This window comes from Geospiza fortis, unplaced genomic scaffold (assembly GCF_000277835.1).
Source record: "Geospiza fortis unplaced genomic scaffold, GeoFor_1.0 scaffold130, whole genome shotgun sequence".
NCBI classification, from domain to species: domain Eukaryota; kingdom Metazoa; phylum Chordata; class Aves; order Passeriformes; family Thraupidae; genus Geospiza; species Geospiza fortis.
Window position 1 is genome coordinate 9,666,555 of NW_005054300.1, and position 18,509 is coordinate 9,685,063.

At 43.3% G+C, this 18,509-nt stretch overlaps 1 protein-coding gene across 1 annotated transcript in view; it reads left to right on the forward strand.

The window, feature by feature from the left end:
• DRGX (dorsal root ganglia homeobox) overlaps positions 1 to 16,305 on the forward strand; it is a 26,025-nt gene extending 9,720 nt beyond the window's left edge. The window contains exons 2-6 of the mRNA XM_031061671.1: positions 7 to 94; positions 361 to 462; positions 2,949 to 3,121; positions 3,431 to 3,543; positions 13,448 to 16,305. Of these exons, the coding sequence (XP_030917531.1) occupies positions 7 to 94; positions 361 to 462; positions 2,949 to 3,121; positions 3,431 to 3,543; positions 13,448 to 13,713 (742 nt within the window). The 3' untranslated portion in view covers positions 13,714 to 16,305. The remainder of the gene's footprint in view (positions 1 to 6; positions 95 to 360; positions 463 to 2,948; positions 3,122 to 3,430; positions 3,544 to 13,447) is intronic.
• Positions 16,306 to 18,509: the final 2,204 nt, after the last annotated feature.

Here is an 18,509-nt window from a genome sequence, read left to right on the forward strand (position 1 = left end):
TGCCCCCTTCGGAGGTCACTCCGCCGGCGACTTCGACGACGGGTTCCTGCGAAGGAAGCAGCGCCGCAACCGCACCACGTTCACCTTGCAGCAGGTAGGAGCCCGCTTCCCTCTGCCCCCGGCCTCGGCACCCACTGCCCTCTGCTTGCCTGCACCACACTGGCTCCCTGCCTCCCCCATGCCTGCTCCCTGCCGGCTCCCAGCCTCCTTCCCGCATGCCCTGTGCCATGCCAGCCCATCCTGCCTGCCCTGTTGCCTCGGTGGCCCCGTTTTCCTCATCCATGCCTGGCAGACACCCCCGTGAGGCGGCCAGATCCTCACAGATCCCTCACAGATCTCTTCTCTCCTTCCCTCCATCAGCTCGAGGCCCTGGAAGCCGTTTTTGCTCAAACCCACTACCCCGATGTGTTCACTCGGGAAGAGCTGGCTCTGAAAATCAACCTCACGGAGGCCAGGGTGCAGGTAAACATCCTGGGGAATTACTTAACTCGGATATTCAAACTGGCAAACTTTTTTTTTTTTTTGACATCATGACTGCAGAGTGCACATTTGGCCAAAGAACGCAAATGAAGACGATCTGTCATTTTCATGATGCACTTTAATAACATCAACATAATGTGGAATATTAGATTAGGTTGATTAATCGGTCATTCATAATTAACTAGTGATAATGTTCTACACTAATTTGTCCGCGTCTCCAAGGTACTAAATTACATCAATGCACATCCATTTCCTTGCTTTTGGAGGGGGGGCGTGGTGCAGAGAAAAAAGCTGAGACGTGATTCTCCAAAGCAGCTATGACCACTGTCGAGCAGTGGGGTTAGGCAACTGCAGGGAGCCCAGCTGCCAGGAAGAAAGCTTCTGCACCTCTTCAACTTTTCTCCCTTTTGCCTTCTTTCTAAACACTTAATTTAGGCAGATAAAGAGCCTGCAGAGCAATTCCCACACCTTTAATGTGATCCAATAAATACCATGATTACTCTTTCCACAGCCACACTTTTCCAGCCCTTCCTTTCTTCCTTCTCCTTACCATTTTCCTTATTTTTTCTTTTCTTTTTTTCCATATGTTTGTTTTTCCATATCCAGTCCATATGTATGTGTAGGTGCTCTGCTAAGAGAAGCAGTGCTGCAGTCATCAGGGATGGATCCCTATAACTCTTCAGGCATCCACAACAGAGTTGCAAACCATTTTTTGAACACGATTATGCATTCATTTTTATTTATGGGACTTTTCTGCACGGTGTTCTTCTATTTTTTTTTAATTTAGGTGCTTGGGGTTAAGACTATGCAAAGATCTAATTGTAGGAAATATAATAGCTTGCCTTTTGTTCCCTAGGGTCATGTTAGTATCTCTTAAAACCCAATGGCTGGAGAGAGATAATGGAATTCACCACAGTAAATTGGGGATTGTAAACAAATTATTTCTCCTATAATCAGATTATGTGATCCTGATTATTAAATCTGAACATGAATCATTGGTCATATGCGGGCAAATTAAACTGATTATTATTTGGAAATGAAAATCTCCTTTTACCACTGCATTGTAGGTACTGACTTAAAAAAATAATAAAAAATGCCATTTTGGCTATTGGTGCCTAAAGACTGAACTGCAAATTGAGATAAATGGGACAATTATTGAGCATTCAGAAGTGGAAGATCATAACTTCTTCCTGAAAGGTGCAAGGGTGAGATAGGGGTGGTGACAATTAGATTGCTGAGGACGGGTGTTTAGCCTTGTTGTTGGCTATTATGCAAACAGACAATAGATGCAAGCATTTGTTTAGCCTGCTTTCATGCAGGGACATGGGGAAACACAGAGGATGGGAGATATGTTTACATTATACCCCTTGCTCATTCAAATATGATTAATGTGCTATAAAGCAGAGTCTTAATCGAAGATGATGTTGTCAAACAATAACTAAATAGGGAAATAAACGACTTCATCATGCTCTTTCCTCAGAAGCAGGCGAACTGTCAGTGCAAAGTCATTAAAATATGATAATGAAAAATAGCTCAATTAAATATTGTTATAGCTGTGACCTTCATTCAATTAAGACACAAGAAAGTGTCTGCATTTTGCTTTGCATTTAACTGCTCTAAATTTAGAATATAGATAAAATCATTATTCAATGTTTGCTGATACATGCAATTAAAAGGCAGCTAACTAAAATGCAATTGGAGAAGGAGAAGAATAATAAGAACAACAATCTCGCCTATACTTGAATTCATGTATTAAAACGTGGATTTCCTGACCTCCAGAGAGGCTTGGCATTTGCCACCTCAAACATTGTACTTTCAGCATATCAGCTCCTAGGTTAATAGGAAAAAAAAGTTTTCAGACTAATAATCAGAAAAAAATCAAGAATATGAATATTTGTTTTGCATATGGGGGAAAAAAAACGTTTGGAAATTGGCATTCTATTCTAAATTCATAGTGTGGCCTGAGGTTGGGGCAGTTGCACAAAAACATTATTAAACTGCAGGATGATGTTCCAAAATTAGTACCTATCTGCTTTTGAGTCCTCTGAAAGCAGACTGGCCGTGAGAGGAAGAACAGCCAGTATCAGCCCTCTCCAGAAAATGGGCTGGATAAGATGGTCAGATCCACATCTTTTCACTTCTGACCTCTCTGATTCTAGCAGCAGCTGATTTAAAGACTTATATATGTTTTCATCAGAGTACTTAGATATGTATTTAACTCTAAATTTTTGTTGTGACATGCCTTTTGGATGTCTTTAGACATTTCTGGCTTGCTTTCCAGATGCAGAAATATTATAAATACAAATGTCATCCTGAGACTCAACTAGAATAGCAATGGGGATACAAAATAAGAGGAAGATTTAGCCAAACGAGTAAATGACAGATTTGACTAGAGTAACAATTTACAATCTCCTTGCTTCACATTTGGCTAAACCTGGTTTTCACCTAGGATTGCTCTCCTGCTCCAGGTGTGGTTCCAAAATCGAAGGGCTAAATGGAGAAAAACAGAGAGGGGTGCTTCTGACCAAGAGGGTTCCAAGGAAACCATGGCTGAGGTGGCACCTCCTGCAAGGAATTTAAATTCCCCTTCTCCAACAGACCAAACCAGGAATAAAAAAGAGGGTCTGGAAATCCAGCAGAGGTAAGAGTAATATATGATATCATCTGCCTTCCTGTCTGTGGGGCAAGACTGCCTCGTATGTGTGTACGTGCAGATTTGCTGCTACGCCTTGACCTAGAGGTATCATCTTTCGAAAATGAGGTGTTTCTTGTGCAATCCACTGTTCCCTGTGGAGAAGCTGAGGAGCTGGTGGCTGTGGGAGACTGGTGTTATCCAGCCAGGGTCACATCTAGTTGTGTGCTGAGACACCACCAATGAGTTTGAGTGCATGCACAAATGCAATCAGCGGGTTCTGGTTTTGTAAGGAATTTGTCTTCTTTTCTCCGTCAGCCTGAGCCGAGCAGTGGGTCCTACAGGACCTTTCTTCCCTTCCTGCCTGCCAGGGACTCTTCTCAATACAGCCACCTATGCACAAGCTTTATCCCACGTCGCCTCTCTAAAAGGTAAATTATTTTACTTTACTTGGGAGTAAGATCAAAGAGCATCCCTTTCAAGCTAAGTGGCATGGTACCACTGCTCTCTGTGGGGAAACCTTTGGGAAATGGCAGACCCCTCTTTCTGTTTAGGCTGGCAGTATTTGCACTGACCGGTGCTACACATACTGAAGTGAGTCTCCTATAGTATCTTGTAGCATCATTTGTGGCAAAATTCCTTCATTTTACTCTGAGAGCTACTTTTTGTGAGGTCAGGTTTTCTCTGAAGGAGTAAGACAGGTAGGGTTTGCTCCTTTGGAGTTTTTGTTGCATATGCTTTTTTTTTAAGGCTTAAATTTATTCTAATAAATTAGTTATATACATCCTTGTGCATTATGTAGTACCTGGCACCATTACTGATGCCTCATCCGCTCTTTGCATGTGGTTTCCTTTGCAGTGCATCTCTGCACAATCCAGACCTTTCTCTTCTTGGACAGTAGGTCCCCTTTGAGAACTTGAATAAAGCATGTTCCTGGGGACAGGGGAGGATACAAAGTAATTCCCCATTACCTGGGACCCCGGCTTCAGGAAGGGTACATCCCGTGTCTATGTACTTTCGGTATCCAGCAGCAGTATGCAACTTTTAAAAATAAATCACCTACTCATCCATTAGCTGTTCTTAGTCTAACAATTTATAAGACTAAGAGTGTAAGCAGGATGAATTCAATTTATAGATTTATAGGATGCAAAGCCTCATAGCAGTGCCAAGCACAAAGAAGCACATACATTTACTCCGTGTCCCAATGTGCTGCAAGAACTTGTGAGGCAAGTTTCTCAGTTAAAGGACCACCACTATAAAGAAAAATGTCTTCTAATACATCTCATTGTATCCTCTGGCATACCTCACGCTGCTTGTATTTCCAGTTAAATCAGCACTGCCAAGCTGAATTCCTGGAGTGAGTTCTGTGTTAAGTCCAGTGTACTGCCCCCTGCACCCCCTTCCCTTCTGTCTCAAAAAAAGCTGAAGCCAAACACATCACACAGTTACTGCTCTTTTGGTAGGTGTGAGAGCTGGAATTTTGAATCAAGAAAGGACACACAGGTGTGACCTGAACCCTAAAACTTAAAGGCTAATTGTCACCTGTGGGTGGGCAGCAGGTGTTTAGAGTGCCTGAGTCCTCTTGATCTCTGCCCCATGAAGTCTTGGGGCTGCAAATTTTGACTTTTTCCATTGGGAAGCCTCTCTGGAGTAGCTAAGCTGAAATTTTTCAGGCAAAGAAATTTTTCATTGTTAACTGTAGTCCCAGACAGGTTGAAAAGTGTGGAAATAGAATTGTATTCAGTGAATAATTTCAATGACAGTAAAGGGGGCTTTTTTCCTTAAAGTTTACATTCAAACATTTTCAAATTAAATGCATCAATATGTGTTCTCACTGGTTTCATGTTTAAATGTAGTTAAATTTTAAGGAAAAATTGCCGAAATAAACAAAGCCAAGCAAAATGACATAAAAAAATTAAAAATTGTTGTGAGGGGTTGGTATTTTTAGCTGTTTTTTTTGTTTGTTTGTTTGAGGTTGGATTTTGTTGTTGTTTTTTGTTTGTTTATTTTTAGTTTTATTTATTTGGAAGACTTCCTGATACTCTTTTCTTTGATTTTACAGCTTAGCCAATAAATTGAGAAATGAATAATTTGCTCTTTTTTGCTTGATTGAAGTTTTACAGCCTAGGGGCAGGCAAAGAGAAAAAGTTCTATTCCTGAATCTTTTGTAGGTATTAAATAGTCAGTTGCCCAGACTAAGAGGCAATGACCCTGAAAAAAACTGTAAATAGAGATTTTTTATTTATACAATTTGTATAGGAATGGCCAGTTATCAGATGCCTGCCTATTGTCCTGGTGGATGTTGTCAGTTAGACATGCAGTTCATTACTGAAATGTCTGCTTTATATTTCTTGCCTGGCACTAGAAATCTCCAGGTACATGCAAGGGAACTGGGATGAAGTAGCATATTTTGATTTTATGAAATGCAGTTACAGATTTGCACATCTCTGTATGCACCTACCAGGAGCTGTGTGTGCCTGTCAGTGCATTGTTATCCTGGCAAGGGACTGGTAGTCTGAGCTGCTGCTTTGAGGGGAGCTCTTCTTCTGCTGCCAGCTCTGCTGCTAGGTCTTAGTAATGTCAAATTCTGGCTGTGAGATTAAGGGGGAAGAATTTATCATTATATGAGGGACCAAATCTGATATATAGAAGCAGAGAATAATTGTAACATCTCTCTTGTGGCATTGATACATGGAGTATTGTGTCCTCCTTCCTTGGCCCATCTCCACAAGTTCCTCTTTCCCCATTTCTTCAAGAGTAATGCCCTTGGGCTGGGGTAGAGCTGTGCACAGCAGTCACTGAGTTTTGGTCCTCTTAACTGGTGACCAGGGCAATCTCTGGATCTTCTGAATGGACCAAAGGTATCATAGGCCTAATGTACAGTTTGCTTTTCTTTGGTATGGAAACTCCAGGTAAATGATGTTTCATCTAAACAGTGATGTTCATCTAAACAGTGCATTTGAGAGCACAACCAAACTCATGCGTCAGTCTGGAGGAAAAGATAATGGTTGTGAGAAGGAAGGAAAGGACAGGGGGAGACACAGTGTCCACAAAACCTTGATGTGACTGTCTTTGTCATATGCTCAGTTCAGTTTGTTTGACTCTCATTTCCATTTGAGACAGGAGCTGTGTGCACATAGGCAATAGTATATGTCCTTATACATCTTAATTAAGGGAACTAAGCCTCTCCCTTGAACATCTAGTTGCATTTTGCTGCAGAAATGATGCCAGAACTCTGCCACAGTCAGTCTGGAGGCATAGGACTTTATGTCACACAAATCCCATAAAACTCAGCACAGGGCATAAAGTTATGAGCTGCTTGATTTTTGGATTGTTTGGATAAGGGAAAACCCAGCAAACAGAAAGTTTTTTCCAAAATTTTGCAAATTTTATTAAAGAGTGAAATAATTGAGAGATCTTCCCAGTATTTGTCTTTTGTCAGCCATGCTTTGAAACGACCAGGAATTCTCTGTGCTTTTAAAAGCAAGATAGTTTCTCCAGAATCAAATTACTATTTCACTATGAAAGGATGCCTGGCCCTGCTGTCTTCTATGCAAGTATCAAACACAATGCAGCTCCTCTATATGGATCTTGTAAACAGATATATATTCCCACCATTGGGAGAACAATCCTGGCCAGTAAAGGGAATCACATTCTTCAGTACAGCCATAAGAGCTGCCTGCAAAAAAAAAGAGCACTCTCAGCACATCAGGTTCTACTAGGAAGTGTAGGTTGTTTTCTTAATCTTTTGAGGAGACAAGATGTGTTTTGTTGGACTTGTGAGACAACACTTGCTGGTGTTGGTGAATAATATTTGACTGATGCTTTAGAAGGAGACAAAATCAATACAGTGAATAACAAGTGATGATGGTGATGTAAGTAATTAATAATTATTTGATGCTCTCAGGGACCATTTTCCTTCTGTCATCTGAGAGTTCTTCATCTTTAGTAGAAAAAACCTCTCTTTCTCTTTCTCTGACTTTGCTTGGCTCCAGACCCAGGTCTCCAGAGCTACATAAAGTGCTTAGGCCACAAGATTCTGGGATCTAATTTGTAATATAAGGATGTAATAGCTGAGGGTGAAGTTGGTCTGCAAGAGATAGGAAATCTTAAGACAACTGAGTCTGGAGCAGGGACTAAGACGGCAACTTTGCTTTTGGAAGGACTGTGAAGAGCATGTTAGGCTTGCCTCATGTGGCTCTGGACCCCCCATGTGCCATTTCTAGGATATAGGGATATTGTTGGAGCATGAGACCAGGTCTGCTCTGATGAATGAGAAGAAAGCTATTTTCCCTAAGCACTGTGGCACTATGCCCCATGAACTCTGCTGTCTCTGAAACCAAGATTTTTTTTTTTCCATCAAAGCAAGGATATTGGCACTACAGGATGTTCTGTTAATAAAATGGAATGGCTATACTATGCAAAGAAAACTGTTATTCAGAATATAGACTTTTTCCAGAGAAGAGTATATTATCACTGGATAGTTTTCTCTGTTTCTATTGAATATTCTCTGCTCAATAATACAACAGACATTTTCCTGTCTCCTGTCTCTCTAGAGTTTAGCACATTGGAGGCTGTACTCAATAGCAAACATCTGTTAACCACTGTATCCTATCCCTACGTACTATTCTGTCAGGAAATACAATTCCTCATTTGAAAAATTAGCACAACGTCATAATTTCTGGGGTATACAGTGTTTCCTACTTCAGGGGTTTAGTACTTCACCACTGGCCATAATGAGGAAAAGGTTGACTTGCAGAGATGAAATTTCTGATGTTCATTACTCTCTAAAATTGCCCTGATTTGACAACTATGCTACTTCATTGTGGTGACTTCGACAGTTCCATGATCTTCTAAGATGAAACACTTACTGTAAGCCAGGCATCTGCAGTCCATTTAGTAGATTTAATTGCAGACCTCAAAGATGGAGGGAAAATACTTGTTTTATTTATGGGCTATATAACTATAGAGTCATCTGGAGAAGCTAGTGTTCTGTGCAGAGAGAGACCTCAAAGTACCTTCTTAATGGATGACAGCATGAATGCAATTCATTAATGCAGAAGATGTTATTAATGGGTGTAAACAAGAATCTCCGTTTTTCAGCGGATGTGTTCTGCCATTCTGGTGGCTGAGGCCAAGAGTGTGTCTGTTACGTTCCGCTGAAATTTCCCCAGACCCATGATGAGTGAAGTGTATGAGGAGAGAAATAATTACACTTGCCAGGGAATTACTTTCATAATTCACCCACAGCTCTTCTCTGTGCAAGTTATAGCTCAGTTGGTTTTCACGGCACCCCCACACCACCGAGAGAGAAGCACGATTGTATTATGCACATCCAAATGGGTATTGCAGGCCACTGGTGATTAGGCTCTTTTATGGTTTGCTGCTACTGTGGTTGCTGTTCATATTAGGGAGGCTTAATTGCAGTACCCAGGAAAAAAACCCTAAAACATAACTAGAACTGCCCGTCCATTACATTTCAATTGCTATTATGGAAAGATGGAGGGAATTTGCTCAGTTCCGTTGGGCAATTCCCATTGCCAAGGTGATGAAAGAAGTGTTCAAGGACCTAACTCACCCTTGAACTGGTGTTTACTGAACTGAAGCTCCCATGTTTACCGTAAGACTGGGGATGAGAATAAAACTTTTGGAGTCTTTTATTTTCAGTGTCATTCTTGATTATGGATTTACTGACTTTCTGATGTAACACAGTCAATATATTAAGTGGGTTTGCTTGGCATTTTTCTTAGTTTATCTGCCACTCTGACTTCAGAGAATCTAAAACATTTCTTTAGCTTGCTGCAGATGCACACACAAAGAGAAAATTATTTTGATTCCCATATCACAGGTCCCCAGCTTTAGCACTGCCCTACCTCACAGGTAGAGATCTTTAGTCTTTTTCACTAGGAAATACAAAGGTACTTGGAGCCCTAAGAACATGCGTAGGAAATAGGTGCTGTCTTGTTCCTCCAGGACAAATCTTGATTAAATCTTGATCCAAGTGGACCTTGGCTGGGCAGGGGTTCCTGTTGATGAGGTTGCCAAGCTGACAGCATTCAAAGGACAGGTTCAGTTCTCCCAGCTTTTTTGTGGGCTTTGCTGCCAGCCTTCCTGCCCTAACAGGCAAGTCTTGGCTTCTGAATTTTTTTTTTTTTTGAGAGTACTATTGGCACAAATAAAGGAGGATGAAATCCTCCAGTTCCAGTGTTGAGTTACTTTGACGAAAAGGCTCCTGATGATGGAACATCTGAGCCAGATCATCAGCTCTTTGTTGTTTCCACTGGGCAGAGAGGGGTCACAGCCAAGGAGATGTGAAATTATAACATTTGGATTCTGCTGTCACCTCTGAAGCGCTCTTCCAGCCTCTGGACAGCACAGGGTACCTTCCACACTTAACCAGCTTCTCAGTAGAAGGAGAAACCATCTAGTATAATTCCAGCAGCCTTGAAGCTACCCCAAATTAAACTGGGACCATCTGCTGCTTCTCCATTTCAGGATTGAGTTCATCCTTTTCTTGTTCTGAACTTCCTGATTCAGAGCTCAAGAAGATTTGAATAAAGTCACTTCTATGTTTCCTACTTTTGACTTAGGCTTTGATTGACAGAATGTTGGTGTCATCTGTGAAGTGCAAGAGGGACCTCCCATTGACTCAGCTCCCACTGGTAATCAACACTACAATCTTGAAATTGTTGTTGACCTTTCAATCCTCATGAAAGGGATTAGAGCTGAAGCAAACCAATGTGACTACCATGAGAAGATAACAATAATTAAATAAAACATAATGTTTTCTCTGAAAATTAAACATCATACATTGAGATATGGGAATGTTAGATGGGATTTTTTCTTTCCTTCCCTCCATGTCAGGTTGTAATTCAGCTGTCCATATCAAATGCTGATATGCACAAATAATGAAAGAGGAAAGGAATGTGGAGTTTGCCTTTTGGAAAGACTACCTATTAAATTCTTTAAGCCCTTGACTTGAAACACAAAATGCATATTTAAAAATTTATATTGATGTTTATGTATCAGCATGTCCCCCACTCCTATCCCTCTCTTCCCACCTTAAACTGAACCATAGAACTGCACAAAAGAGTCCACAACGAAAAGTGTAGATCAAATATTGTTACAATTTAAATGTGATGTTGGCAGAGACAAGACAAAACTAATTTAATTTTTCCTGTCAGTCTCTGTAGTAGATCAATTAAACTGCCAAGTGGATCAAATATTTCAGACTGTATTTATTACATTAAGTATTTATGTTCAGGCTGGGCATTTAAAGCATGATCTCATATAGGAATAGAAGGAGGTTCTGATCAATCCAGCAGAATTTGCTGTAAGTTAATGGAAATCTAATTGCGTATTTTAATTTTGTGTACAGAAGGCAGTAAGTTCCTGAAAGAAAGCAAACAGTGCCCTGTCCATATTGCAGCAACTTGATACAAATCCTGATAAACTAATCTCAGATTGTCATAGACGTTGGTGGGGGCTGCATCAAGATTTAGGGTTGATGGCTTAACCTTCACTGATTCTGATGGGAGCTGGATGCCTGAAGTCCTCTGAAGATTTGAAATAAGTAGGAACAATTCCTTTCCCACTGTGGGCTCAGGGCTACTGCCATAAGATATTAAAAACTACTGCTGCCTGCTATATATGGATGCCTCTGTCTTGGTCATTGTCACTTTTCTGGTGACTGATGGGAAGGTGGAGACCTTGGACTCCTGAGTGTCCCAGTGTTGGCCTTGGCTTAGTGCTGGCAAAGTCCAGTACATTTCACTGGACTTATTATCTGCAGATTCAGAGGATTGTAAGGTAGAGCCAACCTTCTTTACAACATACACTAAAAAGGAACAGGGCTAAATCCTTTTCTCCTCTATTCTAGCTGGACCCTGGAGCAAATGATGATTTTTACTTTACTTTTTTTTCATATGTGAGCTGTTTGCAAGTATTTTAACATCAGTGGAAATGAAAGGAATGGTTTATGGGTGAATTATTGCTAGAGGTAGCTTTGTTTCCGCCACAGGTAACTGCACCCTCAGGTTGCAGAGCCACTAGGTAATATCAGGGCAAATTATTAAGCAAAGATCTTAGGCTGGTACTGAATACTGATAAATATTTTATTCCTCTAACAATGGAATGAAAATTATTCTTAGGGAATGGAGCCGATTCCTGCTTTTTTAAAAAGAGGAAGACTGCTTTCCACTTCTCCCCACCTCCCACTAAGCAATGTCTGTGCTCAGTCCTGCATTAGGCACTGCAGGCCAGCCCTCCCCTCTGCCTGGGAGCTGAACAGCTATCTTTGAAAGCCTCATTCAGTTTGTGTTAGAAAGCAGCACTGCAAAGGCAGTTGATGCTCCTGCAGGCCTCCCAGCTCCCCTATCTTTGAGCAGAATAGTGGGACTTGGTGCAAAAAACCTACTGCAAACTGCAGGGACTCTGAAGAGCCTCTCCTCCCTCTTGTTAAAACAGTGGCTGCGATTCAATGGGGCAAAAAAATTACTTTATGAGTGTGGCTGGTGGTGGCAAAAACTGTAAGTTGTGTTACTGAGTAGATTTTATTATAAACCCTCCTTCTGACCCGCTCAAAACAGCCACAGAATTCAAGACTGAGCTTCCTAGAGCTAAAAGCAAGAGAAGCAGAGGATTTTAGTCAAGTGCTGAAACTTGCTTGTGCTTAAATGCCTGGACCCATGAAAATGTTGGTCTGCTGATCATATGCTTTATCAGAGAAGTATTACAAGAGAAAAGGGTTCTTTCAATTTATATTAATAAGCTGTCCTTTGTAGATGCCTTTTTTTTTTGAAATGCAAGGAATACTTTTTCCTGAATGTTACTGGCAACCACAAATCTCTGACAATTGCTGTGGAGAAGTCTTGCCAACATCTCAAAAACAAACAACGGTCTGCCTTCATTCCTAGCAGATGGGTGCTGACCCGTTGCTACCAAGAACAGAAGCGTAAAACTCTGGAGGTTATTAGTTCCATCACTTAGTCATGAGCCATTTAACTCAAATATTAACTGCAGAAATTAAAGCAAGTCCTTGGCTTGGAAAGATCAGGGGAAGATACTGCATTGTGTCAGGATGTGTGGGTGCCAGTAGTTGGCTGGGCTGTTTCTTGTTGAAAGGTTGCATATCAGCAAAGACAGGCTTCTGCCAGGGGTGTACATGAGGATGTGGAGCTGGTGTGGCCTCTAAGACCCCTGGAAACGTGGTGACTAATGGTGTCTGTTTTTTTAACCAAAGAGTAAGTACAAGAAGTAGCTCAGGCATCCCACCCTGCCTCCCCATCCCACTCTGTCACATTCTCCATCATTCAATAGATGCCTCTAAGCTGAATACCAGCGTGGGTTTTGGATGGACTGCATGTCCTGCCCAGTAATCAACCTACACTTCCAGGTGTGCTTGTTTGGAAACTGGCCCAAGCTCCAGCATTATCAAAGAGAAACCAGAGGAAGAGCTTCAGGAAAGCAGCTGGTGGAGTGAGGACTGTCTCTGTCAGTGGGTTGCAGGGAAGGTTTTGGCTTCAAGAGAGAGTAATCACTCCATCTGTGCTGCAGTGTTTCCCTGCCTGCTTGGAACAGTCACATGTCTCAAATGACAGGGTAGAGATGCTCTGGCCCATCTCTCCTGATGGGACTCTAAAGCTGTATCACAGCAGCAGCTTTAGGTAGCTTTGGCTCACTTCTGAGGCTGTTCTCTTTGAGGTGTCACCCTGAAGCAGCACAGACACTGAATGGGTAAAGGTAGAATGGACTCTTGCAGGTAGACATGGTGTCAGTAGTTGGCAGGGGCTTTGCCAAGAGAAAGTATCTCATTTTACAGCGAGATAGGAGAAGGTCATCATAACGTGGAATATTTTCACCTTTCTCTCTGCTGTAAACTTTCAGGCAAAGATGAGTGACAGAACCCCTACGCTCACTCACCAAATACTGCTGCCTACATTGATCAGGCTCAGTGTGCAGGTGGAGGGCAGGGAACACGTTCAGCATGGGGCTGATGGTAGCCACAGAACAGCAGCTTGATATGAGGGGAGGGACTGAGCTGAGCCTTGCTTATAGGGAAATCTCATGTGTGATCTGAACTTCACTGCTCACTTCTGTCTCTACTTCCCTCTTGCACTCTGTTTGTCACCCTGGATGACTCACAGTGTAAGATCCTTCTCACAGAAGGATCAGCAGAACAGGAGATGGGTTTTCTAGCCCTAGTGATCCAGAGAACACCTGTTTTCCCACTAAAGGTCAACCCCATCTCTGTCCTCATCAGACCGACCATGGAGGGAACAGATGTTTTCCATGAGCTTCCCCAGCAGTGACTGTGCTTCTCTCCCTCCTCCCCAGGGAGCCCGCTGTGCTCGTGCTGCGTTCCAGACCCCATGGGCCTGTCCTTCCTGCCCACCTACGGCTGCCAGAGCAACCGCACGGCCAGCGTGGCGGCGCTGCGCATGAAGGCGCGCGAGCACTCGGAGGCCGTGCTGCAGTCTGCCAACCTGCTGCCCGCCGCCAGCAGCAGCCCCACGCCCCCCGCCAAGCCCGGCCCCGAGGGCAGCCAGGACAAGCAGCCCCCTGCAGCCAAGGAGCACATGGAGGGCGAGAAGAGCGTATGAGAGCGGAGTTCTGCCGCCCGTGCCCTGCCACAGGGTGAACTGCAGTGTGGCCGTGCCCAGTGGGACGTCAGGGGCCACCAGGGACCTGCACAGCTGAGCGGCCTCTTTGGCTGCCTTTCATGCACCCTTGCTTTTCTTGTGTCGCTGTAGGTTCGTTTCCCTGATTTATCAGCACTATCTGTGTTTGGAAACTTTGGTGAAACTGTTTTTATTCCCCCCTTGCCCCATACATCCCAGGGACACTGAAAAGATCCTGGCTTGCTCCTGCACATCTCGACTTCCCATCCTGTGTGAAATGGATGGTTGGAAGCAACACATCACTTCCAGATGTGAGTTCTGGGGCAAGAGATGTACCCAGGCACCAGTTACTCCACTGCTCACAACAGAGGGGAAGGAATGTCCAGGTATATCCCAATTTGGCCTGCTATTTTCTGGAGGCACTTGACTTCAACCAAACCTATCCCAGGCAATCCAGGTGTAAGAGAAGCAGAAAATAGAACAAAAATCTTCTTTTTTTTTTCTTCTTTTTTCTTTTCTCTGAAGGTGAAACTTCTCATCCATAGATTACTGGAAAGTTGCTGAGATGAGTTTACTTGTGACTAAAACCCTTGCACTAGGCTCTGTGTGAACATTGGTGAATTACTCTTGCCATTCGCTGCATTAGACATGAAAAACACATGACTTCAGAGTGGCATTCACAGCTTCAAACAGTAATGCTGGTATTTAATGGAAAGTGAATTGTGTCTAGATCTGCACAAAGCTGGGGGTATTTTGACATAATTGTCTTGGAAAAAGAGACTGGAAGACAAAAATAATCCCTCATTTCAAGACTGCAAATATGTTTTTCCATGTTTTATTTTTAATAAGGAGGAAATAAAGCTTGGAGGGATATCCCTTTATGCCATCCAAATTTATACTATTCCATTTACTGAAAGCTTGTTGTAATGAATCTAGATATGAAAAGATACTAATTATTACAGACTGGGAACAGTGCAAGGGAGAAATTGATGCCTTAGTAAATTTAGTCTTATGTCTCACCCAAACCTCCTCAAAGCAAAGCAGACTTAGATCTGAAGAGCAGCCATTTTAATCTCACTTTTTTTTTCCCATGGGAACTGTATGTCAGGGTTTAAACTTAGGCAGTTGGACTTGATGTTTCCAGGTGCCATTTGCAGATTCCTTAGGCTTATCCACAGGTGTCCCTGGAAAACAGGCTGAAACCACCTTTCTGAAATTTTGATCAAGTAACCTGGAGGCTAGTGGAAGGATCCCTGTCACCTCTGATCCTGCACATTGTGCTGAGGACCTCCTGAAATGTGCTCAGCACAGGGTTTGTTTGGCTGTTCACAGGATCCAGGTTTGGGGATGCACACGCTTGGAAAGGCAGTCCTGAGTAAGGTTGGCAGCAGAATTTTGTCTCCTCCATGTAAGTGATTTCAGCCCATAAATTTCACAGACCTCTGTGGGGCTCACAGGACCCTTTCATACTGCCTGGTGCACACCTTCCTTTCCATGAGGCATGGCCTGATGTCAGCACCCACTCAAAGGGTGGGAGCCCTGGTGTTCCTGGGGTTGCTTGGCAGCACCCAGCAGCATCACTGTGGAGGAGCCAAGGGTACCAGGCACCCTCAGAGTGGAGTTTGTGTCTTCTGGGCACGAGCCAGCAGAGAGGGCATTGCTGGGTTTGTCCTTCTGTCAGAGAACAAAAAAAAGTCAGGCAGAGCCCACATGCATCAAATGGAGTAATTTTATTTTACTTCTGCCACATAGTGCGTTTCTTTTGGGGATTCTTAACTGTCCTAATACAGGGAGGGGAACATACAGTAGCCTGTGGTCTGCTTTTGTACTTCAGGAGCTGCTCTGCTGAACTGTGGGTGGAGCTGGCTTCTCTGGCTGCAAGTTACGGCTTAGCTTAACAACAGCAACAATGCTTCCACCAAAATAAAAGAGATCACTGTGTGCTTTGTTGTGGGGTGTGGTTGGAGGAGAGAGTATCACTGTTTTCTTAGTGATGTTCCCAATCATAATTTTTTTTTATTCCTCCTAAAAAAAGACTAAAAAAAATATTCCAGTCCAAAGAGGCAGGCCCAACTTTGTTTCAACATAATTACCTTGCATTCAGTTGAACTTCAGCCCTTCTGTACACTAACTCTTCAATCTAATTGTTTGATTAAACTCGTATTTCCTCCAGAAAGGTACATAAATAAGTGAATTGTTGAGCAAATTAAGAATACTTAACAGCATTGCATCTGAAAAGTAGTTACGCTGATTAAATTTTCTGTCCTTGAGGATTTTCAGGAAATTACTTTTGATCGTCAATAACACAATTAAGTAAACTACACGCACATTAGCATGAATAATTGATAAGAAATTATGTATTACCACGAAGCACTGATTTAATAATTCATGATGCGACACTCTAGTGACTGTGCAAAACTGGATAACATCGACAAGTCTGCCTGATGTTGCTGGAAATGCTGCAAATACAAACAAGCCCACAGTTTTGTTGTACAATAAAGGAAAGTATCTGATGCATGCTGTAGTTTCTGTTTGTTTAATACTTGAATAAATTTAGAAAGAAGACCCTGAAAAGATCCTGTACTGTTTTCATTCAGATCAATTTCTCTGTGCAAGCACCTTTCACACTGATGACTGCCCAGTTCTGCTCAGACCACAGTAATGTTGCAGAGTGAGGGAGGCTCTCCCATGCACAGCTGGAACCTGCTGTGTGTCTCAGAACTTGCAAAATTAGGGGGCTCAAAGCTTTACAAAGCCTCCTGGTAAGGAGCAAAACAGCATTAGACCCCCCTTAAGCCTGAGCTCTTCAGTGTCTGATGTGTCTGCGATTACAATTATTCAGTAAAATTTTGTGGGTGATTGCTCTAAGCCAAAAATGAGGCTGGTTTGTGTGTTTTGAGTGCATACAACATCGTGTAAAACCCTAGGCCAATTCTCTTACAATTCTTGCAGTTTGCTGAGGGGAAGCAGATGAATATTCATGTTCTTCTCAGCATATTGGAGCAACCAGGGCTGGGTGAGCCCTCTTCCTCTAAGCCTTTGATCTGAGACCTGGCTGCTGAGGCCAGTGCATCCCTCAGCAAACCCCAAGAGAGTTTGCTTGAAGTCACACAGCAATAGCACAAGGGCAAGAGCAAAACTCCAGAGATCTGTGTCTCAGTCATGCTTGTTTCCAGCCACCAGACCCTGCTCCCTCCCAGATGGACTGCCCACTGCAGATAAGCCACCTGCCTACTTTCTGTGCTGTCATATATCAGGGCTATGCCACTTAAACCACTCTAATGGCCATTTCAGTAGCTCTGATTAAGTCTGGCATTTAAAAGTTTATAACTCAGCTATAAAAAGTCACTCAGGCTGAACCCCAGCTTGAGAGGCCCAAGCCCAAGGAGATGATTTACATGAGAGCTATTCCAAAACTAGCCTGCATGGTATTTTTTTGGTTATGTGAAGGAAAATTGTAAGCCCACGGTTTAAGGGACGGATGTAAGATAAATCTGTTTTGTTTGACAGCTCACTGCATTGTCACTGGATCCTATGAAATAATTTTTTCTGAATTTCTGTACTGGCATGAGCCATGCGTAGCATGAGCGGTTACTGTGACAACATTTCTTGCTTGAGTTTGGCAAAGAGTCTCCAGTTCTGAGCTCCTTTCTCAACAAATCACAGACACCCACAATGCCCAGGCTCTCCCTCATCCCCTACCTTCCCTGCATCCTCATTCATGGCTCTGTGGAAAGCCCATGGTCCTTCCTCCAGCCCTGGTGCTGACTCTCCACCCCCATGCTGCAGTTCCTGCTGCTCCAGGGCCCAGCCTGGCACTGGGGAGGCTTTGGCAGGGCCATCCAGGAGCCCGTGCTCAGGACAAGCGTGGGGTGACCACAACACATTGGGCTGGGTGTTGTTCATGGGCCTTGCTGCAAAGTGCCACACCATGGGGCTTCTTTATAAGGCTGCTTGCCATTCTCTCAGCTCTCCACGCTTGTTACCTCTTATACATCTGATTAGGTCTCCTTATGCCTGTGTACATTACAACAGGAAATGTGGAGCTGTGTTTTCACTTTTGCTCAGTTATGCTTTAGGCTAGTCCTTCCTACACTGCATGCTGGATAGTAATGAGATTGTTGGTCTAATTGGTTCTTTATTAGGACTATTATTTACAACAATGCTGAAGGCCATGTGCATGCAGATCTTGGCTTACCATTAAACTCTTCCCTCTTGCAGTCAGTGCCCTCCTCTCTGTTCCCCACAGACTGTTGCCCTTGGTGAATTTGGGATGACCTCTCCACTTCCCAGAGGAGAACCCCATCCCAGGTCATGGCCAGGAATAAAAGCCTGCTGGCAGGGCTCTGTCTCTGGAAGTCTGCACTTCTGCTGTGCACTCAAGCTCTCTGCTTCCCCGCAGCAGAAAGAAGCCAGCACACTGTGGGAGGAAGTCATTTGCTGCCGGGTGGACCACAAGGGAGCAGGCGATGGAGATGAAATGCTTGTGGTGTGCTGCTGTGGCACATTCTCCCTCTAGAAGAGCTGTGCTCGATAAGGATCCTGCTGTGCTTGGCTGGCGGTGCGGTGGAAGCAGCGTGTGGAGCAGGGGAAGTGAGATGCCCTGGGTTGATACCCGAGCCTCGAGGACATAACTCAGACCTCTGCACTGAAGAGTTTGACACCCTTCTCTGAGATCACAGTGCGGCTCGAGGGCGGGGGGGTGGCACCACCACAATGCCATAAATAAAAGCGTAATAGAGTACAATAAACAATGCTTTATTCTTTCCACTTAAAAA